Source organism: Manis pentadactyla, chromosome 2, assembly GCF_030020395.1.
Source record: "Manis pentadactyla isolate mManPen7 chromosome 2, mManPen7.hap1, whole genome shotgun sequence".
NCBI classification, from domain to species: Eukaryota; Metazoa; Chordata; class Mammalia; order Pholidota; family Manidae; genus Manis; species Manis pentadactyla.
In genome coordinates, this window is record NC_080020.1 from 100,888,246 (window position 1) to 100,913,743 (window position 25,498).

At 43.8% G+C, this 25,498-nt stretch overlaps 1 protein-coding gene across 8 annotated transcripts in view; it reads right to left on the minus strand.

Moving 5' to 3' along the window:
* The window catches only part of SNX18 (sorting nexin 18), a 120,784-nt gene that overhangs the window by 41,772 nt on the left and 53,514 nt on the right, over positions 1 to 25,498 (minus strand). For 3 of the 8 annotated variants that reach the window (XM_036900367.2, XM_036900365.2, XM_036900364.2), the window contains exons 2-3: positions 15,162 to 15,241; positions 14,570 to 14,672 (exon numbers count right to left, since the gene is read on the minus strand). In XM_036900367.2, coding sequence (XP_036756262.2) covers positions 14,570 to 14,672; positions 15,162 to 15,241 — 183 coding nt within the window. Of the gene's footprint in view, positions 1 to 2,067; positions 2,162 to 8,033; positions 8,228 to 9,372; positions 11,747 to 14,569; positions 14,673 to 14,891; positions 15,242 to 25,498 lie in introns of those variants that run through there. The other 5 variants (XM_036900366.2, XR_005027721.2, XR_005027720.2 and 2 more) reach the window with 5 other exon arrangements.

A 25,498-nucleotide genomic window follows, 5' to 3' on the forward strand; every position in this document is an offset into this window, starting at 1 on the left:
AATCTCACTTATAGCAACAGGGCAATATTTCTCTAGCTCTAAGCCACTCACACACTCTTGGGGAATCTACTCACTCAAATTTCTCCCAAGTACGTGAGGAAGCTCCCGGTATATTATGTGACTGTGGGAATAGAGGGGACTTGGCTGAGAAGAGAGAGCACCATTCCTTCCTGCAAGTCCTTACAGCTGCAGTGTGGGGCCTCCTAGTTCCTTCACTTGTATTTTGGAGATTACTGCCTCCAGGCCCCTTACTGAAGTGCAGCAGTGCTGGGCTACACTCCTGCTTCAGGCTCCTACAGACACCAGTGAAAAGTCTCCTCAATCCTTTAGTTTTACCATTTCATTTCCCCAGGACTCTGGCACATGTTCTGGGGGTTTGGAAAAAGAGAAAATCCCAGAAGTTCCAAATGAGCCTTCTCCTGATGCTGGCCTCCCATCCTTGAGTCACATTTGTGTAAAGAAGTGTCTTTGCCCTAAAGGGTGAGTCTTGCCACTGCACTGGCCATCCAGACATGTCTGAAAACCTAGGATACATGGTTTAGTCCCGTAGGCTCAAACACTCCCAGTTCTCTACCAGGAGATAATCATTGTAGATGTGTATCAAGTGAGACTGAACTCACACGTGAAATAATGCAGCGCGTTTGTGGGGATCCAACACAATTTTCTTGTATTTATGAACACTGTTGATCTTAATGAAAAAAATCCAAGAAGCAGTTAGCATTGAATATGGGGTATAAACAACCCAATTAAAGAATTTAATACATATTTTTCTCTGCTTCAAATATGGCCTAACTTTAAAGTATTTTATCTTGTCATGTAAAACCAGACTGAAATCAGACCACCACTTGGAAGCTGTACTAAATTCACCTTGTCATGTAATCTCTCAGAGCCTCAGTGTCCTCATTTGCAAAATGGGGATAACACAGCCATTGTCCTAGGGGATGGTGTTACCCTTGGCAGAGCTAATGAATGTAAGTGGAACATTCTACCTGGCAGAGAATAAGCAACCAGCCAGGCTTTTAGCCATTATATGTATGTATGGGTGTGTGTGTTTACATCAAAATTTCTTCATATTATAATACAGATTTTCAAAAGCATTTTAATAACCCTACTAGATGGTTGTTGTCACAACATTTATGAAAAGACTGGTTGCTATTTTAGAAAACTGGCCTCAAATCTCAATTAAGAGTGACATTTCTAGTTTTTTCTTGCTACTATGTAAATAGTACAAAAGTCTCACAAATAAGTAGGAACATTTTAGATAAACAGATTCCTAGCTTTCTCTGCAGAGGAGGGCAGCCCCTCGCAAATTCTTTTGAGAATGCTCTGGCTCTTTCCAGAATCAACCCATGCTGAGTTCACTATTCAAACCAGATTAATACCAGGCAATTGGAGCGGTCAAATTCCCACAGCCAATTTTCTATAAAAATCCCAAGTAATTGAAATGGGAGGAAGGCACCCAGTAAAAGTCAGAGTGAATAATTTAGCACAGTAGCTGTCTGCAGCCTCTGAGGCAATGTATTCAAGGCATTATATTAGAGTTTTGATGAAACCACTGTGGTCTCCAGAGCATCCTGGCTGCAGCCCACCCATCTCATTAAGAACAAGGATTATGGTGAAATGAGCAGCCAGGGAATCTAGGGTTAACCCTTCCCTGGAGCCTGAGTGACCCTGTGAACACCGAATGTGAACAGTGACACTGTAGGTGACAACTTTCTAAAGGTCACTGTTGAGAAACACCATGACTGGCTGCCGTCAGTGGTCACGAGACAGTGTAGTTGTGCCCCCTCCCTGGCTCTGTAGATGCCTTCAAGGGGTAGACCCATATTCTAGGAAATGGATAGGCCAGTTGCCATTTCAGAAAACTGGCTTCAAATTTCTATTGAGTGACATTCCTGCCCCTGTGTAAACCTAGAACAAAATTCTTACAAATCAATATCCTCTATCCCTCTAGTCAGGACTAGCCAGGAGTTAGGGACACAAGTGGCAGAAACTCAACTCAAATTAGATTCAGTAAAAACAGAGTATGTTGGCTCATGCTTCTGGTAAGAATGCAAAATTACTCACAGGATTGAATGAAGCTGTAGCATAGAATGAAGTTCACTGTGTCTGACACCTGGAAATCAGTGCCCCAGTTCACAGTCTCCACGTCTCAAGGGCCCTATGGTCAAAGGAATAGGGGGTGGATATCAAACACCAGAAGAGGGTGTTTGAAAGAATAATGTGACAAGTAGTCAAATCAAAATGAGAGGTTCTGGAATTTCTGTGAGCTCCTCCAATTACCTACGTGTTTGGAGTGACCACTTAAAGAATTTACTGGTAAAAACCCTATTGACCAACTGATATGGATTGAATTGTGTGAATTGTGTGCCCCCCACCATCCTCCTCTGAATTCATATTCTGAAGCTTTAACTCCCTTTATCCTTCTGATTCTTGGCTGGGACATTAACAAGTGTTAAGTCCGGGGAAAGGAAATCCCGGGGCAAAATACTCCTAAAAACCAAAATCAGCCTAAGGGAGAAATAAAGTTTAAAACCTGTTTATTGCTCACAAACTGCAGTCCCAGGCCATCTTTCTTCTCTGCTCAAGCAGCAGCACAACACGGCACTCCCCCTCACCTCTCAGGTACAGATAAGCCCTCTGTTGCCCAGGTAATTACCCACTGATATGGAGATGAACTTCTTCACCACCGAGGAAAGATGCAAATACAGTAAAGCCTACTTGTTTCCACTTCTGAACGCCTGTTGATATGCAGATATACCAAAGCCAGGCGAGATATTCTGGAAATGTTTCAATTTTACCCACAATAAGAAAAACAAACAGAGTGTATTAACATGTATATGTCATATATAGGTGGGAGATATCCAGTGAAAAATGTACAAGGTGACTTAGAACTCTAGTTTAAATTCCATCTTCAGCTAAAGACAAAAAAGAAAGACATGGGAGGAGGCCTGTTCTGGCGAGGTTATGGAAAAGCAAGGTAAACAAGGGTAAATTTTGTTATATAGAATTAAGTCGGAGCTTTCTCCATGGATAAGGTTATTATGATTTAAAGTCATCCTCTTCCTGGTATGGAGAGAGAGACACCCTTACACATGAAGATTTCCTTTGTTAATGCAAATTTCCATTACAAAAGGGTGACTTCTGTGTTTTTGGAACTTCTCCTGTGTCTGCTCTTTCTCAAAATAATCCTTATAGGAAAAGGCATATTTTGCTGCCCTTCAACATTTGTTTGGCTCTTTTCCTGCAAGGTCATCTCAAGCTGACTGTGTCCCCTTCAATCAAAGATTACATCTTCTCTCAAGGGGGTCACCTCCAGTGGGTGACTCTCCTCCCCTCCAGGACTCAGGCCTAGAGATGGTAACAGCTCTGCTGACACCAGCCCTGGGCCACTGCATATTTTTTCCCTGCTTCTGTGCCCACACTTGTGCAAACAGTCACTCTGTAAAATCATGCTAATTTGAGTGTGACATCTGCTTGTCCAACTGATAAAGCCCTCTATAAAACAGTTGGAAAAATTGATGGATAAAACCTTTTTCTCCCTTCTACCTGGAAAAAGGATCCCAGAAAGAGGGTCACAAGTTCACAGGGCCCTAACACATAAGGTCCATATCAGATAAGAGATTTTTTTTCTTTAATGGCCATCTGTCATCAGAAATCACCTGCTTAAATAACAACGTAGGCATTTTGATTTCTTCAGAGGGTTCTTCTTCCATCTTTGCTTCCTAGTTATATCTTAGACTCTTTGTGGCTAGAGTATCAAGATCAACTTATTAATTGAAACCTGTCTATGTCCAATAATTTTGGCTGTTCAAAATTTCCATCTGTGCCATGGTCAGCAATGCAGCGTATTTTTGTGTTTGATATCAGAAAAGTAAAAAGAGCTTCCATACAGTGGTGTGGATTTAATCTCCAGGGAAAACAATACCAAGTTTAAACAATTGGGGTTCCCTTTCTTTTTTCCAGTGACCTCAACCCCTTCTCTCATCTCAGTTTCACATTTAATCATCCTCAACTCCAAGGGCAAACTGCCCAGTTATTGAATGTCAACTATTCACCAGGCACTGCACAATATTTTAATTCTCAGAGCAACCTTATGTGGCAGATCTAATCATCCATTTTTACAACCACAGAGGCACAGAAAGGTGGTCTATCCAACAGGACACAAATGGTAAGTGGTGAAGGATGGGAAGGCACCAGGTTGAAGTGATCTGAGTCTGGTCCCTCCTACCTGGGAATCCATTGCTGCTGCTCATGCCCCCTTAGAGCACCTTCACCTGCATGGACCTGTCAGCCTGAGTGCGTTTCCACCATGATCCTCCATGCCCGTGACTCAGACCTCACATGCAGCATTTCCCCCACACTTTACCAAACTCTGGGACACACCCATTGACAGATGAATGAACAGAGAGATATGAACAAATGCTCTTGAGAATTTCACTGCATATGATCATCTGCCCTGTGAGGTAGTTTTGTCTCCTAAGCTAGAACTTGTGTTTCTTGAGGTTGAGGAGGATTGAAAGCACATTTTCTATGTCTTTGGCACCGCCAGCCCTACCCCGACCTTCCCCATGTCTATTTCTATTCTCTGCACACAAGGCGTCCTCAACAGATGCTGCTGACTGACCGGGAGAATTTCAGCACTGTAAATTTTGAAAAGTTTTGCCTGTGAAGGGGAAGTACACCATTCCTACCCTGCTTTTTAAAGAAATATTTCCTAAAGAATAACTTCTTGTTTCCCTGAAGAACCAAGGAGATGGAAGAAGTACGAGCCGGTAGAGTTCTTTGTCCTCAGTGCTCTGTTCTATTCTGTTCTGCTGTGCCTTTATGAATGTTAAAGGAAAGGAGCTCGAGGTCAGGAATTCACCTGTGGAAAGGCTCCAAACTAGAGCCCACACGGAGAGCCCTGTGGCTTCTTCTAGGCGGTAACCAAGAGCCAGGACACTGCCTGTGTGTTTTGCCTTACCACTGACTCTCTTAGAAGGGGGCATTGCTAGGCGGTTTAGCTTCGCTCTATGCCTCAGCATTTCAGTCTCAGTGAAGAGAGCTCCTTCACATCTAAGAACGTCATGGGGAGAGAAGGGGAGCCAAGCTTGCAGCTCAAAGATAGAACCAGCTTAATGTGACTTGAGGGGCCCTGGCCCCCAAAATATCTCCCTGTGGCTTACTCCAGGACAGAAGAAGAAACCTCACATTTACCTCAGATCATCACTTAGGCAGTGAGGGCCTGGTTAAAATACAAATATTTTATCTAGAAAGGTGTGAGACTATTTTGCCTTTATTCTAAAATGCACATTTTACTAACATTTTAATGTTTCTGAACCAGGATGCAGTTCTTGCACTCAATGTGGCTCTTCAATGTAGTAGTGCTTCTTTCCCTCCCCAGAACAACTGTTGAGGTCAATGTTGTTAAATAGGTAAAGGACCCCTGGGAAACATGTCAAAAATCCAGATACCTGGGCCCCTGAACAACAGGCACCATTTCAGGAATGTGATGAGGAATTTGCATCTGCAACAAGCACCTGGGTGATTCTGAGTAGGTAGCCCTACTTCTAGAGTTCCTGAGTCAGTACTTCCCCAGGTCCACAGAATATGGCCTTTACGGATCTTAATAGGTGAGTCTGTAAGTCATGTGTCATGGAGGTTGCTTGAGTCCCCAGTCCCTGGGTCTGGAATCCAGAACCAGACACTGGGGAGAGAGCCACACTCCTCTAAGCACAGCAGCTACCATGGGTCCTGCATTACCTGAGATCAATTATGCTGTGCCATTTTTCCCTGAAATGCTGGTATTTTGACATCTGAACTCCATCTCCCAGATGCCTTTCACTTGCAACCATTCAGAAGATAATTACATTAGATTAAGTTTCTGCCCTCTAGAAACTTGCACTCTAGTGAATGGGTCCTGAAACTCAACCTGAGCCAGACTTCTCTTACTAGAATGGGAGACCCTGAAGAATCATTAAATCAGAAGTGTTAGCAACTCTCCTCTACAACTGTGTTAACTGATCTAATAAAAGCAAGCCACCAACCAAATTCTGCTGCATCTGCAGACATTTATTAATTAAATGAACAGGCAAAAAATCAGTTCGTACAACCTTAAATGCAAGGTTCTCTCAAGAAAATTGCCAGGATTCCAGAGGCAGGGTTCTGTTGCCAAATGGCCAGCATGGGGCAACCAGAACCCTCCAGAGTTCATAGCCGGAGCCAAACCAGGTAAAGGCTAACTAAGGCACCATTTTAAAGGTGCAGATTATCATTCTAGGGACAAGGGAGGGACTAATTCTGGCTGGCAGACTGGGAAGTGAGAGGGCAAGGACCAGAATATCCTTACAGAGGACTTGGCCTGAGCTGAAATTTTTTTTTTTTTTAAAGGGTAAGTTAACTCCAGGGGGATAATATTTTCCCAGCCCAGGGCAAAATACCTGTGAACCGAAATCAAAGGGAGAAATACAGTGGGAGAAACACATTTATTGCTTACAAGCAGTTGTTCACTTCTGCTCACCCATGTCTCTCACAACCTACCCAGCTTCAGAAGGAAAAAGGGGCCCTACCCAACCTCTCCGGTCCAGATATGCCCTCACACCCCCCTCGTAATTACCTATTGATATAGAGTTGGACTACTTCTCTCCACACAAACCCCTACTGATATGAAGATGAACTACGGCCAGAAAAGAGATTCTGGAAATAATTGCAATATTACCCACCCTAAGAATGAATGAAAGAGGCCGACTCAGGGTAGGTCCAGCAATGGGAAACAGCAGGGGCAGGAACACAGTCTGAGAACCCTCACCCATTGCTAGATGTGGTAGATTGCTGGGCATATGATGGGTAGATCGGCTAGAATTGTAGCCGGGCACTAGACAACAAAGAACCTTCTGCATCTTGCCAAGGGTTTGTTCTTTACTTGATGGCCATCAGAAATGAGACAACAACAATCCCTTACCTATTGCGATTGTGGTTCAGAACATGGACTGTACTGTGAAGACCAATGTAGATCCAACAAGGTCACGTTTCTTCCCGAACCTTTCTGACTAAAGTTCTGGGGCCTTGGACATACACTCCATCTATACTGTTTTTTCCATAAAAATCAAAGCAGAAAGACCATGGTCCCTGGGGTCATTTACCGGTGGGTGACTTGGTCAAGTTTCTGCATCTCTCCGATCCTCAGTGTCCTCATCTATGAAAGGGGGATAATCATTCCTCCTTCTTAGGATTGTTATGAAGATCAAGACAGTGTCCAGTACAGTGGAGACACTCAACCAATTTTTATTTTTCCTTGTTTATGAATTCCTAGAAAGAGTAAAATCTACATTTTATAAGTAGTATTTTATCTCACTATGATTAAGATTACTAGTCATGGAAGTGGTGCCATAAATCTTACTCTACATTCCTTTTAACTTCTAGAAATTTAGCCCTGAGGCTTCTGACCCTACTAAAAATCCTCAAGTGTCTGTTATCTGCCTGCTAGTCTTATCAGCATGAGGCTCTCTTTGCTTCCAGAAGGGCATGTTTTCTACGTCCAGTTGCAGACTCAACGAGAGAATCACAGATTCCAGTTCTAAAGCTCTTTTGCCTTCCTGCCCTTCCGTTTCAGCCCTAAGCTTTCAGAATCATGATGGCCAGGGGGCTGGCAGGGCTGCCTTGCACAATCTTAGAACAAAGTTTAATTTCAGTATCCTTGACAACTTTTCTTGCAGGAGAAGCAGCTCTTTTTCTAAGGGAACTTCATTAGCCTGACCAGGATTTTCAGTGAAGACCCCTCCCAGGAGTTTCCCTATCCATATTCTCTTCTCATCCCACCCCTCCCCTCAAAACACCAAACTTGGGTTCTTAAAGGAGTCCTGTCCTTCTCTGACACATCTGAGTCTGCATGTGGACTTCAAACAGCCACTTTCCTGCTTTCCTTAAAGAGATCAACACTGTAACCGAGGGCAGCAGGCCACAAGCGCCAGCGTTTTGAACCATTTAAATCCCTGTAGGTGGCGCTGTCGCTGCTTCCCGATTTGCCATTGTCCCAAAGCCCAGCATCATACCGTCACCTGTCACCTGCTCGCATCCTTAAGGGCATCGGTGTCGGGCAGCCCCCAGCTGGGCTCCAGTCTTCATAACTACTGCCACAGGACAGGCAGTTTACCTCATCAGCTAGTTATTTGGCAAGGCTGGGAATGTTCAACCCATGAGGCAAGTGTTGTGGGTTGAGATAACGAGGGGGAAGAGCACAGTTCTCTGATCATAGGCCTGGATGAGAAGCCCTGGAGAAGGGATGCCAGGGCAGTGGGGCCCTGGGGGTGTGGAGGGAGCAGTGTCACTGAGCACACTGATTACAGATTGCTTCCCGGTTCTGCCTCAGAGTCAGGGCTCACCCTGGTGGAAACTGTAACACAGATGGCCTTTGGACAGGGCTCCAGGGACACTGGAGAAGGAAGAAGGACCTATGGCTGCAGGACTCTGGGTAAACAGAGACAGGCTTCACCATTTCTTGCAGCTTTGAAATTAAGTGGGCATTGTTTTACTTTTTGTTACATATGACAAATGTAATGTCCAGTGCATTTACCAATATGGCCCAAGTTTAAAATCCCAGCTCCCAAGAGGAAAAATTGGAAAAGAATGTCATCAGCTGCTGTTCTACCAAGATGGTAACCTAAATGGTCCTTATTAGAAATGGTTCATTACTGATGGTCATAACAATAACCACAATGCTAAGTAATTACTAACAAAGTAAGTACAAACAGACTTCTTATTTACAGTGGCTCCTTGTGATAAATATCTCAAATAATCAAAGCTTAGATTCCACTTTCCCAATGGGCTGCTCCAGAGCCCATTGTAACACTCCGTAGTCAGGCTTCCTGGGTTTGAAGCTTTTGCAGGGTCATGTCAGAACGGATTTGAGGCTCTTTCCATCTTCTATGAAAATTAATACCATCATAGAGATTGCGTGATATCACCAAACACCTCTCAGGATGACTAAAATAAAGAATACCAACCACACCACATGCTGGTGAGGATGCAGAGAAACTGGATCACTCATACGTTATGGGTGGGAATGGAAAATAGCAACAGTCACTCTGGAAAAAAATAGGAAGTTTCTTAAACAACAAACAAACATGTAAATATCCTATGACCCGGCAATTGTACTTCTGGGTATTTATCCCAGAGAAATAAAAACATGTTCACACAAAAACCTGCACATGAAGTTCATAGCATATTTATTTGTAATAGCTCAAAACTGTGAAAACCAAAAAATGACCCTCAATAGGTAAATGGCTAAACAAACTGTAGAACATCCACACCATGGATGCTACTCGGCTGTACAAAGGAATGAGCTCTTGGTACATGGAGCAACCTGGATAACCACCTGGGAGTGACGCTGTGATGGCCATCCACAGAAACTGGACAGACTCCCACCAAAAAGCAGGTTCAAATGATGAGACTAATGACCCTATATACACATCCAGAGAGTATGTAGAGGTTTATTATTCACATAACATAGTTTTTAGGGGACAGCCAGGCAGGCTTCCCAATCAGGCCCCAAAATGTCTTGAGAGAACTGGGAAAGGAGACTGGCCTGGGGTTTTTACTGTGGGTAGGGGGTGGGGCTGGGATGAGGCTCCCTGTACAGGGCAGGGGCTGGCAGAGTTTGAATCTCCCCACCGGGATTAAAGGAAGGAGAACTCATTCTTTCTTTTCAGCTTGCCCAGAAGTGGGACAGAAGGACAATTGCAAAATGCTACCATTAGGGGAAACTGGATAAAGAGTACATAAGATCTCTCTGCATTAATTGTTACTACATGTGAATCTCTAATTATCTCAATAAAATTTCAGTTTAGAAAGTACTTAAATTAGGGATGATGAGTCAAATTAGATCACAGCACACTCTGGGGTGGGAGAGAAAGCAAGGCTGAAGTGAATGTTTCTGAATTCAGCCAACTGACGCATTGCCACTACCAGTTCCTTATAAAGTCACCTCCAGCTATGTAATGGCCAGCATGGATTAGGAATCATAATTATCATTAGTATCAAAAGCTGAGTAAACTTTTAGAGGAACTAAAAAGAAAGGCAAGAAACGTTGTGAAGAGGCCTTTTCCTAAGTTGAAAAACTGATCATATTTACAATATATGAATCAAAGGCAGAAAAAGGTTCACGTAGGAATTACCCGATAACTGTCTATGTAGGGATATATTTAGTCACTCTCAAAATTTTTCGATGAAATAGTCCTAGCCATAGAAGGAAGTAGATACAGATGTGTGAGTAAGAGTCTGATATGCAGTCAGAGGCAGCCATGATAAACCTGAAATACCTGTAAAATGTATACATTACATTATATTAAAAAATGCATCTTTGTTTATTGTGACATAACAGGATTGTTTTCTACTAAAAATTTTTAGTTAAAACCATGTGAAAAAGTAAGTATTTTGAGTAAAATTGACCTCCAGGACAATCATTGCTCTACAGCCCATACACGCATGCATACTGGTACACAGCACCCTACTGGGAGAAACATAGCTCTACATTTTTCTAAGATCTTTAAATTGAATCTTTAGAAAAAGAAGTCTAACCTCCAACTTTGAGTCTTTGCTCATACTACTCCTCCCACCTGGAACACTTTCCATAGCCTTTCTCACCATCAATCTCTCTCTACCTGTGGCTTAACTCCCAGGTAACATGCTACCTCCACAAATCTACCTCAAACCTCCTGAGTTGGCATATTTCCTTCTTTTCTGTATTCTTAAACTATCTCAGTTTTATTTGTTGTCCTCTCATTTAGGTGCATGAGTAATTCTAAGATGGGATGTGTGAAATGTGCCCAGTAGTTTAGAAACATGGCAGTTGGTTGGTCTACCCGCACTTGCTCTACCCACACTTCTCCCCATAGGTGATCTCTTCACTCCCATTACTTTAATAAACACAGGGTAAATGGGGGGACTCTTCAAGTTACATCTCTATCCCTGCTGTCTCTTCAAACTCCAGGCTTGCATATCCAACCACTTACTCAACACATCTACTTACTTAGCCAAATAGACTTAACGAAAGTGAACTCTTAATTCCTCCCTCTACCTGACACCTGCTCCTCCTCAAGACTTCCCATTTCATCCAGAGATGCCACAATCCACCCAGATGCTTTAGTCAGAAACATCAAGAAGCCACCCTATGTATTCCCCTTGTGCTGACCCATATTCAACTCATCAGCAAGTCCTGTCAATTCTTCCCCCTAACACATCTCAACTTCAGTCTGGACCCAGCCACCATCATTGCACACCCACACTATGGTAATAGCTTCCAAACTAGTGTCCATCTTCCATTTCACCTCCTATCAACCTGTTATCTACATAGGAGCCAGTGACCTTGTGAATCAAGTCATGTTACTCCCCTTATTAAAACCCTCCAATGAATTCCCATCATAGTAGAATAAAGCCCAAACTCTTTACCCTGCTCCAAAATGTCCCTTGCTGACATCTTATATTTCATCTTGACCACCTCCTTTTACACTTTCTCCATCTCTCTAGTCTTCTTTCTGTTCCTCAAACATTCCAAGCCTGTTTCCACTTCTGGTCTTTGCTCACAAGTTCCATCTTCCAGGTGTGCTTTTCCTTCTGATTCTTGCTTCTTATTCTTGACTTTCAGATCTTAGCTTAGACGGAATCTCCTCAGAAAGGCCATCCGTGGCCACCTCATCTGAAGTCAATACCCAGTTATCCTCTTGCCCTCCTTCAGTTGTCAGCATGGAATTTTTTGTTTTTTCATTTGCTTGTGATGGTAAATTATACGTATCATAAAATTAACCATTTTAACCATTTTTAAGCAGACAATTCAGTGGCATTAAGCACCTCCAGTGTTGCACAACCATCACCACTATCCATTTCCAGAACTTTTTCATCTCCCCAAACTGAAACTCTGTACGCATTAAGCAGTGACTGACCATTACCCCTTCCCCAGCCCCTGGTAACCTCTATTATACACTCTGACTCTACAAATTTGCCTATTCTATGTACCTCACATAAGTGGAACCATACAATATTTGTCCTTTTGTGTCTGGCTTATTTCACTGAGCATAATGCTTTCAAGTTTCATCCATGTTGTAACACGTGCGAGAACTTCATTCTTTTAAGACCAAATGATATTCCATTGTACATATATACCACATTTTGTTTATCCATTCATGTGTTGAAAGACATTATAGTTGTTTCCACCTTTTAGTTAATATAAATAATGCTACTACTTGAACATGGGTGCACAAATATGTCTGAATCTCTGCTTTCAGTTCTTTGGGGGTATATACTTAGACATACAACTGCTGGATCACATGGTAATTCTGTGCTTAACTTTTTGAGAAACCACCATACTGTCAGCATGGCATTTTTAAAATGTGTTTGTCTGCTCCACTGGAATGATAACTTCACAAGATCAGGCACCACGTCTGTGTTTTCCATCCCTGCACTCCCACCACCAAGAATAATATCTGGCATATAATGGCACTAGAAGTTCCTGTTAGATGAATGAATGAAGTAGGTCCTCAGTAATTGTTAGTGTTCTTTCCCCTTTACACTCTATTCTGCTTAAATAGATCACCAGCTCCCTCAGGGCCAGGCTAGGTCCCATTCACCTGAGTAACCCCAGCTCTTAGCACACTGAAGGCACTCAGTAAATCCTTGTTGGACTGAGGTAAGTCCCCATTCCTTGCTTACAGTTTGTTTTCTCATTTGAGCTCTGTAGAGTCAACCTGATAATTATAGATGGGTAAAAATGGAGGACTTTTCTCTGGTTTCTCAGGGAGCCAAGAAAAATGCCCAGTGAGGCCCCCATGCCAGTTACCTCCTAGGCATTCTGAGTCTCTTTTTCTCTTATCCTTTTCCCTCTGGTTCCTGGGTTTTAGCATTTGCCAGAGCCAGGATTGAAGGAAGCACAGATGAAAAATCTGTTAAATTGCATCATCTGTCTCTGGGAATTGAAGCATGTTGGCTACTTTTGACTACAAAAAACCCCTAGGATTTGAGTTTTGGGTTCAGATAAAAAACAACTTCTGATATCCTGAACCTTCTTAAAATTTCAAGTAACGTTCTCTGAATTAAAATTTTAAATGACTTTTGAATAGCTCTGAGACTGGTAATTCTGATTATACATGCCATATACAGGTAAATGATATATTTTACCACTATATTATATATAATAAATTGCACACACAACATATTACATTTATGTGTAACAATGAGGTGCTGAATGAGGATGGGGAAACAGAAGTAAAAATGCCCAGCTGACACCTGGAACCATTCCCATGGATTTTCTCCCTGAATTTTGCTAGCCTTCTTTACTATTATTTACTCTTTATTTCAGCCAGCAGTGTTGGAGGCAAAGCAGAAAGAAAAACCTCCCAGAATCTCAACATTAGCAGGCTCCAGAAGCCTGGCAGACCATGACCATATTCCCAGTGCCCCCACCAACCCTGTGGGCATCCCCCTCTTTGCCCCCCCCCTACCCCCACCTTCTATATCGGAGGCACCGGCCTTTACCCAGGTCCTGCCTCCATAGTCTGCTGCCTGCATGATTCTCACACAGGCAGCCTCAGGCCTTCAACCTAATTGTGGACCCCAATCACCCCTCCAGTTCTGCATCTCCCCACATTTAAAAACATCCTAAGGTTCTATCACTGCCAAGGCCCTGCCTCGGTGATGGCCATGGTAGTAGAGCCTGATCCCTGGAGGTGCTTTGCTCACTCTTTGGTGTGAAGAGGAGGGTGAGGGTGTGTAAGGTTACTGTCTACCAAAAGCAAATTCTGGTTTCAGAAAATTGGCAAATAGTGCAACAGAGAGAATAGGGAGTTGTGTATAAGTCCAGACATGCCTTAAAACTACATCCCAAATCTGTCTCAAATCCTTAGTTTCTATTGTGCTCTAATTTCTTTAAAAAATACTTTGCAATTTTTTCCCCAAACATTCTTACCTCCTATACTGGAGAAGACACATGAGAAACAAGGGAAGAGGAAGGTCAACCGCATTTCCGTTGACAGATCAGTCAGGAGGAAGCAGGCAGAGTGAGGGCAGGGTCAAGAGGAGCAGAAGGCCGAGCTTGAATCAAAGGGAGGCTAACCCCAGGTGAGACTCACCTGTCTTCTCTCCTTCCGTTGACCCTCCCCTGTGTTGTGCTGCTGCCAGTTACTAACTGTCCTGGAGCAAAGATGAGCTAATGTGAAGAGAACTAAAGAGGGGGTCAGACCTCTCCTAGCCGGCCAGGCTGCTCCCTGCCCCCAGGGCACATGTAGATTCTGACCTAGTGATTAGGATAGTAATGCCTCCCAGGATGTCTCAAAGGGGTTAAAAAAAAAAAAGCTTGGCCTCATGCTATCTCAGTGCTGGAATCTAACAAACCTGCAGGCCCAGAGGAAAGATGCAAAGGGCCTCAAGAGTGCCTGGCACATCCTGGATACCCAATTTATATGTGTCCAATGAATGCATACATAGATAAGTAGATAGATAACAGATGGATAACATGAAGTTCTCATGTTCATCCTTTTTGATCTACTCATCTGAATCTAATTTAAGACTCTGGTCAGCAGTCCCAGCTACTCACTCATACCTGGGTACACCTGTCCAGGCGGCCATGGTAGGAAGGAGGGGAGACAGACGCAACAATCCCTATTGCATCCTCCAAACTGTGGTGGTTGCAGTCCCACAAAAATCTGTACAGAAAAGAGAGATGATATCTATCCCATTGACAGATAAGGAAACTGAGATATAAGAAATAGATTGTGACTTGCTAAAGTCACAGAACAGGCCACTGGTGGCTCTGGAAGGTGTCAGAGCCCAGGTCATCTGACCCTCAAGCTGGAGCACTCTCCTGCAGCTGGCTCCCACTGCCATAGGCCCAGAGCTACCAGTGAACATGAACTTCACTTCTCCACTTTTTAATCAGTTTAAGACAATTCCTTGTTAAAGTAGGACCACATCGTAAGTAAAGTCTTATACTTCCTCCTTTTCGCAGGTGTTTGCATTTTACAAGAAGACCAAGATTCTGGAATGGTCTTCTCCAATAGCAGGGATGCTGGCATTACCAGGAGAGGAGGGACTCTGGAGGCCAGAGACCTTTCCAGCTGGTGGTTGGAAGACCATAAGGCCAGTTGGGTCACCAAGAAGACAGTTGGGAAGGAGAAAGGGTAGAAGGTCTTCACCTGCAGGAGCACCACACTAGGAATTGTCATCTTCTCGACGTCATTTCTCTGACATGGGTCCTGGCTGGACAGGTAGATAGCTGGAGAGGAACAAAAACGCATCAAGAGAACTCAGAGGTTCTATCTTGCTTTGTGAAATCAAAACCAACACTGACAACATTCAGCTAATTAAAAAAAAATGGAACATGACCTTGAGTAACTGATTTCTTCTACATCCGTGCCCAGTCCCAACTTCCCCTTAAGCTTTCTGGAGGCTGTTTACTTGCATCTCATCTCTCCCAACATCCAGAGACTGTGGTCACTTCTCACAGTTCCTGGCTCCTGAGCAAACCAGGCAGAATGCATGATGCCAAGAGAAGCCCTCCCCTGGCACTGAGGGCAACCTCTGCTGGGTGGGTGCCCACCCAGGGAGCAGTTCCCTCCCGGCCCACTGCCCACCCTGGCCGGAGAGCCTAGTGCCAGCCCCTCGGGCCAGTGGGAAGCCTGACCACCCCTTACTGCCTCTCCACAGGCCGGTTAGCCTTGCTCTTGCTCCAGACTGCTCATTAGATTTGCTTTTAAACTTTCCATGACTTTAGTACCACCTGCTGCCAACAAGTATGAGACAGAATAAATACTTCACTGGCATAAAGTTGGCCAACAGCTCATCTGTGTCACTGAATTTCTACTAGGGGTTTTATTAAGAGAATTTAAGCCTCAAAGTCAGTTAATCTGCCCAGTTAAGAACAGACCCACCTATCTTCAGAAGTTGAGAAGCTGTAATTCTTGGAGGAACCCCTGACTACCCAACTGTGCCCTGTCCCTTCCTTCAAAGGAAGCCCAAGAAATATGGCAATCCCACTTGGGAACTATGGGCCACTTTGAGGATTTCTCCCCAACAGTCTTGTATCAAAGATGGCAGAGCAGAACACTGGCACACTCCTTTTAAGTCCTGGGCAAATGCATCCTAAAGCAATAAAGGCTAAATATGTGTAATTCCAAGCAAAAAATACAACGTTCAAATGTGTTTTGTGGTTGTACAGTAGTTGGGGTGTTGGCAGTGGGGTGGAGGTTAGGAGTACTATGGTTCAGACGTAATGGACAAGGTGTTGAGAGTTTAGTCACGATTTTGTTAAACAGAAATTATTATGAGGGGTTAGCGCATGGTCTCCTTTCCCCACTCCCTTTTTTTTTTCTTGAAATATAATTTACATGCAACAAAATTCTCCCATTTTAAAGGTGGGGGCAAGACTACCCCACATCCAGAGATAAGCTAGGAGGAACTACACAGCTCAGCAGGCAGTTGTACTCTTAGCCAAGCTACTTAGGTTAAGACCTTATTACATGCCACAGCAAGAAGGAATCCAGGTGTAGCCTTTCTTTTTCTTTCTTCCTCCCTCCCTCCCTACCTCTTTCTCTCTTTCTCTTTCTTTCTCTCTTTCTTTTTGTGTGCAGCTTTTCTTAAGCTCTCTCCCTCCCAGGAGGGTTCACACAGGGCATAGCTCTCTCCCAGCAGCAAGAGTACAGCAATACATGTGTGAAGTTCAGTGTTTGCAGCCTGCAAATGGTATGTCCTCCTAATCCCCAGAGCCTGTGCATGAAACCTCTTTTGGAATAAAGGCCTTTGCATTGTAATTAAATTAGGGATCTCAAATGAAGAGATCATCCTGGATTATCAGAGTGGGCCCCAAGTCCAATGGCAAGTGTAGTTGTGAAGGACACACAGAGGAGAGACTAGTACAGAGAAGAGGAGGAGGAAATGTGACCCTGGAGGCAGCAATGGGAGTGATACAGCCACAAGCCCAGGAAACCCTCAGAAGCTGGAAAAGGCAAGGAACAGAATCTCCCCTAGAGCTTCTGGAGGTTGTGAAACCCTACTTGTATCTTACTTCCAACTTTTGGCCTCCAGAAATATAAGAGAATAAATCTCTTAAGCCACCCAGATTGTGGTAATTGGTTGGTTGCTCTGATAAAATGCAAGTCAATCATGACACTGGTGTCCAATCTGATGCCCAGCAGACACACACGTCACATTGATTAGTCAGGTGGTTATTTAAAAATAAAATGAGCATTTTTTTTCTTTCAAATTACTTGTATTTGTTTTTCAAATGATTTCTAAGTTGTTAGGACATAAGTGCATATTAAATTGTTTGGATATAGCTACTGAATAAATACAATTTTTAGGTATTTCCTTTGGCCTAGGGACACTGTGTAGAAATCACCAAGATAGTGTTATGTGAAACAAGTAACTGTGGGAACTTCTGACATGGGGTACTGGTGTCAGAAACCCAGGTTCCCCGGATTCTGCTACTTTGCATCTCTAGCAGTTTGCCTTCTTCCACATGGTCCAAGAGGGACTTCCACCATTGAGAGGACACAGAGGGGCATGCTCCTTCCTTTTAAGGGCACAGACTGATAGATGGAGTTATCACAGTTGTTTGCGATCCACTGGCCAGAATGAAGTCACATGGTCACACCTAACTGCAAGGGAGGCAGGGAAATTCAAACTCTCGCATAGGTGGCCATGTGTCCAGTAGAGGTTGGGGGTTGTACAGTTGTGCACAAGAACCAGTGAATAGAGGGGGGTAACTTGCAGCCTCTGGCTCAGACCAGTGAACAGAAAGTATGGAGCTGTGTGCCTCCACTCCCAGTAAACAGTGGTGTTATTATCCACAGTGATATTTAGGCCAAGTGACCTGAAGGAGAGGGATAGGCTCTGGGAGCAATGGGCGGCACAGAAGGGGCCGGAACACAAGCAGCACCTACCACGAGGACACACGGTGTGTGTATAGGTGCCATATGGCAATAGGACAGCAAGAGTTTCATTGTTTTAGTTTTGTTTTTAGCCTTTAGACATTATTGACAGTATGCAGTCTCTAAGGTAAAAATTCACCTGTGGAGCACAGTCTTCTCTTCCGGGAAGAGCTACTACTCTCTGTTCTAGGGGAAGACAGTAATTGATTGTATCGTTGGCTTGACCAGAACCTATTATTCAAATACTATTGCTGTACTTCCCTAACCACTTGTTTACATGTCAATTTTAATATAAGAACTATTAATTCCCTTTTCTTGATGCTTGAAATTATTAAAAGATACTGAATGGGTGAGGGGAGCCCAGACCAAGACTTGATGACAGGATAAGGTGATGGGTTCTCAGACTGGAATGATTCACTGTGAGCTTAGATACTGACCAAATTAGTGAGTTAACTGTTCCACCAGAATCTGTATATTCAAAGGCATGTGTCAGGCTTCAACTCTGCCAGCTGGAGCTGGGCATAGTGGGCCTTCTCACTAGCAGAGGGGATGTGTGGAGGGAATGGAAATAGACTGCCATTAACCTCAACAGGTACTGTCCTCTTTCCCAGCACGGGTCCTTTCCTCTGCTGTCTTTGCAACACATACATATATGTCTGTTCATGAGTCACACCATGACTTCTCTGCATCATCTGCTTCTTCCCACCTCGGCATCCCTGGTTTTTCTGCTGGCTTCACAGAGGGGTAACATGGGGCAAACTCTACCCTATGACCAGCTCTATCCCCTGCTTCCCCACAGCATCATCTCACCAGACTACAGATGTAAACAGTTGCTAGGCAAGATTTGGGGTGGCTAAAGGACATTATAATGTAGGAGAAAAACAACCTGACACTAAATGTAGCCATTTGCAGAGTCCAAGTGAAAGGAAAAGAGAATATACATAATTCACACCCCAGTTCCTAATTCTGCTTTCTACCATGAGGGCCATCTCCTCTTTTTCTCTTGAAGAGGGATGCTTAGAAAGGTTTCCCTATAGGAAAGCCATCCTCTGTCTACATGGGTTGGACTTCCATGGATTTGGGGAACATACCACTATGTGTTACTGTGCCAGTGGGAAAGAAGCATCTAACCCACCAGTTACTCTGTTAGAGGGCTCATCCTAGGTGTGGGACCTTTGTTTATGCTGCCATTAATGTCACTCACTACCTTACCACTCACTCTAGGGACTCTCTCCTACCAACCCCACACAAGCCAGGTCCAGCAAATAACTCACAGTGGTCATCTAACTTAGGGGACATCCCATGTCCCTTTATTCAAGATCACACAAGAGGGTGGGATGAGACCTCTGTGGCTCCCACCCCATCACCTTCCCCACAAAGCTCAAAAGGATGCACAAGATTTGAGTCCTCCTGCTGACAGGAGGCCAATTCCCCACTTTCCAGGCAAAAAGCAGGAAGTTTGTCAGGACAGACAGATCACCATATTATCTTTTTACTTTCTTCCTACATTTTATCCATGAAATAAATGACAAAGACTTCAGGTACACAGTCAAAGCAATGTGCTGCTCTTCCAGCCTAGCCTGTCTTCCAGTCTGGCCTGTCATTAAATGCCATCTCGAATACCACTGAGGCATTTCCACAGGACAGCCAGGACGGGCCTTTACTCCAGTTTTGGTCACCCTCCAAGACCCTCCAAGACCACCCACCCATGAAAGACAAAGCTGTGCCCCTCATTCTTCTGGTGGTTAACTATTGGAACACACACACAAACCTCCCAATTCTAAAGAGGAAAAACATTTTTCTTGAATGACAAATAATCTATATTGATTTCCCTACCCACAATTCAGCATGAAAGGACATCTTTTGGTTGTTGTTCATATTTCTGTGTCCTGAACCACCCCTCAAAGGCCCTCAGTGCCTAGAAAGCTGGCCCATTATTAATATTTTCAAACAACAGGACATGAACCCCAATGGTCTTGTTCCAGCTACACAAAGACCTGATTGAAACTGAAATCACAGCTTTTTTACTTCGAACCAGATGAAATTTTTAGGTGAGGTATCTTCCCCTCTTAACTCCATAAGCCCACTAGGGGTTATATTTGGATTTCTTATTCCCCTTGACCCAGAGTAAACCCCAGCAGTTAGGGGAAGTCTTACTAAAATCCGTAACAGCAGGAACTCAGTCACAGCCTCTCTCCTGCGGAGGAAACCAGGGCAGGTCTGACAACGGCTGTGAAGGGACTATGCTCTGGGTCAGCCAGGCTGCAGTTAAGCAGCACAGGGCTTGGGCAGCAGCATGCCTACAGCTGACTTCTTTTGGGAGCCCGGAGCATCAGCAAGGTGAGATAATCCAGTACTGACCCCTGAGACTGAGAAGGCACTCTGGGACCCCAGGCTGGACATTGGAGGTGGGTCCACAGGGAAGCAATAGAATTATGAACTTCCCTAATCTAGACATGGAGGTCTTCAAGCAGCATATTCTGACAACATGGCTAGAATGACATCACTCACAAATATACATAACCAGTGGGTGAAATGGGGACATATGGTTCTACATAACATTTTATTCCTAAAAAAAATGCTAGGAGGTGGTACTATTTTTATTCCCATTTCATACATAAGGAAACTCAGTTTAGTAAAATAACTTGTCCAATGCCACACAGTCAATAAGTGGGAAAGATTAGATCTGAGCTCAGGTTTTCTGACTGTTCTTAATCAGTATGTCCCACTGCGATTCATGGTTGTCAAAAATGAGTGGTTGACATCATCATAACACACATTCTCCATGTGTGCATCCCTAGACCTGAGCTCCTCCTGCAGTACAGGGAAGTCCCAAAGCCAGATCTGGCACTTGACATGAGCTCTATGTAGATGCACAATGTTTTCATTCAGTAAGTGCTGATCAAATACAATGTTCTCAGGAGTATGCTTGGCTTTTAGGAGATAACAAGAAGCTTAACAGGTTTTATCCTTTTTAAAACACCTTGCCACCTGGCTGGGAAAACAGGCATAGCACATAGAATGGTATGCAATACAAGGCAGTTTACAATTAAGGACTACATTGTATGGTCCTGACTATAATGTTTACAGAAGTTCAGAGAAGGAAAGTAAATATGGGCCATGCTGACTCGGGGAGGCTTTATAAAGAAGGACCTGAACCAGACTCTCAAGGATGGTGGGATTCAGATGGGAGAGAGACTCACACACTCTCATGAACCCTCTCTCCAACAAGCAAATACCATGATTCGTTTATTTGTTTTAAACCCAGTGACAGTAAGTTATGTATTTTGCTTTTCTTTTTTTCATATTCCAGATACATACTTCATTTAGAACAAAATGATATAAATGCACATGTTTAAAAACATGTTACCATTGAAAGTATCTAACTTTGTGTCATGAGCTTTTCTAGCCAACGCCCATAGGATATCTTGTGATTTCCTAAGAGTGATGGTTTTGGCCCACTCACAAACTCACAGATAATATCAATTTAGGATGTAAGGCATCTGCTGCTACCTAAGAGATTTTTAGAAATATAATGAGGGATATAGGATCAAGATGCCTACTTCCAGGGGACTATTCCCTTTCCTAATTTTTAAACAAGATGTCCAGAAACATTTAAAGGAAAGCAGAGTTTTACCCATGAACTGAGTTTTACTCCAAAAGTGTCTACCTCCCATCTCTAGGGAGGCCCTTTTCTAGGCCTGTGCCAGTGGTAGAAACAAATTCTCTGATGCAACCTGGACATGTTGGCTTTTGTGCCTCTGAGATCCCTGAATGATGATCTGTAAAGGGTCGGATGTGCTGCCGCCATGGCCGGGGCCCTGAGCTCAGTCTGCTGCACGTCAGCTTGGGGAGGGCCAGCGAATGCGGCGTTGTCCCTGGGTTTGTCTCCTAACACGGCCTGCCTCCCATCTTTAGATCTGAACTGGCATCAACAATGGGATGTTTTGCTACTTTGCAACAGTAACTGTACAGAGATTAGGTTAAAGAAAACCACCACCACCCACATGGAGGGCTTTGAAGGGGAAGATGGTTTGTGGGGAGGCTCCATTTGGTAAAGAGAGCTCCCCCAAATGGTCAGCTGCCAACACGCCTTGCTAGCCTTTTCCAGATTTGGGATCTTTTTTGTTGAGGGTTAACTGCTGGTAAGCAGGAGCCTCCTGGGGTGGACCCAGCCCCTGGTGCAGGGAAGGAGAAGGGGACCATGAGAGCAGGGCAGATAAACCCACAGGGCAGAAAGAAGCTGGATGAGGCATCTGTCCTCATCACTCCCAAGTGAACCTGGGCATGGTCATATTCTTTAAAACTCCCTTTCAGCATTGTGTTCTAGAATCTATAACTCCAGAGTGACACAGCAATCCCAAATGAATTCCTAAAATACTGACGTCTTTCCTAGACAGTCGCTCCTAATTGGCTCCTGCCCCCCTCCCTCCACCTCCACTGTCTTCCTCATTCTGCTCTTTCCCAACAGTGGAGCCAGATTAGTCTTCCCAAATGATATCTGACATGCCACTCTATTTATTCAGGTTTGTTCATGTCACCCCTTGACAGAGAGAGGATGTAGATGGGAAGTGGGGTGGCCTTTTGGAATGCAAAGGCACATGACAATCAGGATGAACCGGCCACCCCCAGTCACATCCCCCAGGGTGCTCTGTAAATGATCTCCTGCTTCCCTGGTGCTGGAGTCAGCGTTTTTGGCCTCCACCTCTTCCCTCTGCTCTTCTAGCTCCAGTGGTTCCTCAGCATCCTTTCTCAGTGCCACCTCCTCCATTAAGCCCCTTGTATGGCCCTTTGCTAGTGAACCACTTGCTCCAGATTCACACCTCTTAGGACAGTCGGTGCTCACTTTTAAGGTGTTTGCCCCAAAGCAAAGGTCAAAAGTGCTAAGCTTTCTTCTACTGTGTGACTTTCCCCACATGACATATCACGCACCTACTTTGGCAGAACACCTCCATTATGCGTTCCTTGTGGTCAAGGACTGTGCCTCATTCTTCTCGACGATTGCCTTAGACAGACTGGCACTTAGGATGTGTGTAAAATCAGGAGTTGTGGTCTTCTTTTTCTTTCTGCACTCATAATCTGTAGACAAATCTATGCTTGCAAGGACACCTGGAAATAATACATAAACTAGCTTGAAATCACAGTATACTTTAAAAAATCTATTCCCAGTCTTTATACAAATAAAAGGTATGTTTTACCTAGCTATCAAAAATGAAGAAAATAATTAAGGGCTAGAGCTGCTTGGCTCTTAGGAGCTTTAAAATCATGAGCATGAACCACAAACTGTAAAAGTAATCATCTAACAAAAAATGAGAGAGTAAGAGCATGAGTACAGTCCCACTAAAAAGCCAATTAGCCCATCTCTTTCTTAATCCATAATTCCAGACTTTTTTTAAAAGTACCATCAAAACAAACCTTTCGAGACCTGTTAAATGTGGCAATCCTTCAAAAGCATGTATAAAATACAGCCAAAAATCCAAGCTTAAGAAGGGAAAATGACAGAGGCTAGTATTTGCTAAGGCTGGACTTTTCAAAGCCATTCTGAACATGCTTTTTATTTTACTGACCAGTTTTATAATCTCCATCAGACAAATGCTTACCTTGAACTGTGTGTGTGGGGGTATGGGTGTGTTTGTCCCAACCAGTGTAACCTGAACCAGACTGAATGAACTTATTAAATGATTAAATATGTCTACATGTGGACAAACAAATGCTTTACTGACAGATGGCTATTGGGTCCATCTGGCAAATGCAAAAGCATACTTTGTTCCTAAGGAATATATATTTCTTTTGGTCAACACCTATATTTAGAAACTAAATGTTTGTTTTTCAAGGGAAAAAAAAATTCCTTGAGAGAGAAGAAAATGGACTTTGCAATATTCCTTGGGCCAGCCACACCCTCTCCAGGACCTTGCTTTCCAAGTCCTCTGAGGAATACACTAGCCTCACAGGTGTACTTTTCCTCTGCTTTTCTAGACCCTTATATCACCTTACTCTTGGGTAGCTGCAAGAATTATTTTAGCATCTCCCAATCTCTCCAAGTCCAAGCCACTTAAACCAGATTGATGAAGTGAGCCAGTGACTGAATAAATGGACGGATGAAGGGGGGAATAAATGAAGTTTGCATTTATTAAAGTAAATAACTGGATTAGCTCTTTATTCTGTTATCACTTTCTTTGGTATTTAAACAAAATTTAATATCATTATTGGCTTAAGTATGTCTTTTACTGTCCCAGGCACTGCTGGGGATGCAGAAAATAAATATGACATGGTTTTTGATGTCAGGGCATTTTTCAGTCTAGTTATAAAGGAAAAATTAACAAACTTTGCATAATTAGTAAATAATTAACTGCTTAAATGGTAAGTGAAACGGCATTAGACAAGCACACATACAGCTATGAAGAAACAAAAGACATGGGAGGATATTTTTAAAGGGTCAAGTAGCTACCTTATACTAATCATTCTTGTCTCTTTCCACATCACATGATATTGCACACAGTAGGTATCTTACTAAAGAAAAGTGTTTGATTGATAGAGATAGAAACCTCTCAAACTCATAAAAGGAAAGAAGACTTTATTCTAAGGGTTTAGGGACATCTTGCAGGACCAGTGCAAAAAAATACAGCAAACCCCATGCAGACAACTGGAGGACCTCTGGAACCAGGCCACCTATTCTTCCCATCACTCCCTCCCTGGAGCACGGGAGCCTCTGGATGCTGCAGTACCTCTGATTCATTCTGGGCTCTTTGGAGATCAAGTCAAAACTGGCTCCCCACAACAGTAGCTTCATCTCCTAGGTCTACATGGGCTTCAGTGAACGGACTGTGGCTTCCAATGTCCAAGTACACAGCTGGAAAACAGGATGGGCTCAGCAAGGCCTGACCAGCTGCTGCGTTTGGAGGCTCGGTGACTGAGGTCCTGGAGTTTCTGCTGTGGGGTTTTCAGGCAGGGAGGAAACGATTGGCATCTCTAGCAGAGAAGCCAGTGAACACACACTCAGATCCTATCTTCTGTGTCTGGTTATGCAAAGGAAGAATGTTTTTGTTTAGAGAAAGGCTTACTTCTCTTTTCTTCTCTGGTAGTAACTACTCTGGCATTTGGGAAGGAGAGTTGTTTGTGATACACTACACCACAATTGACATATTTGCTTCAACAATAAATTAAGTCATCAGGTTTGATTAATGGTCTTAGGTTGAAGAGTTGCAAGTTGTGGAGCCCACTTGGCACCCAGGAATAGCGCATTGATTTTCCCAGAATCTTCCACAGCTACTGACCAAGCCCCTCCTGAAGAGCTATGATTAGGGATGGGAAGGAGATCGGGCCCAGCCGGCCTAGGAGTAAACAGGACATTTTTGTGTAATAATAAGCAACCTAACTTGCAAATCTGTCTCATTCTACTTGCTTTGTGTCAGGCTGGAGTCTGACCTAGTTGATTTTTGCATGGGGGCTCTCAAAGTTTGTGGGAGTCCCAGCAACCACATGTGGAGCTGTAGCCGCTTCCTCCGTTCCTGCGCACACAGCCCAGAGCTGGACGGGAGCACACAGCGTGGGCACTCCTCCCGCCTTCCTCTGGGCCTTTCCAGAGCTTCAGCCACCGTCTCTCT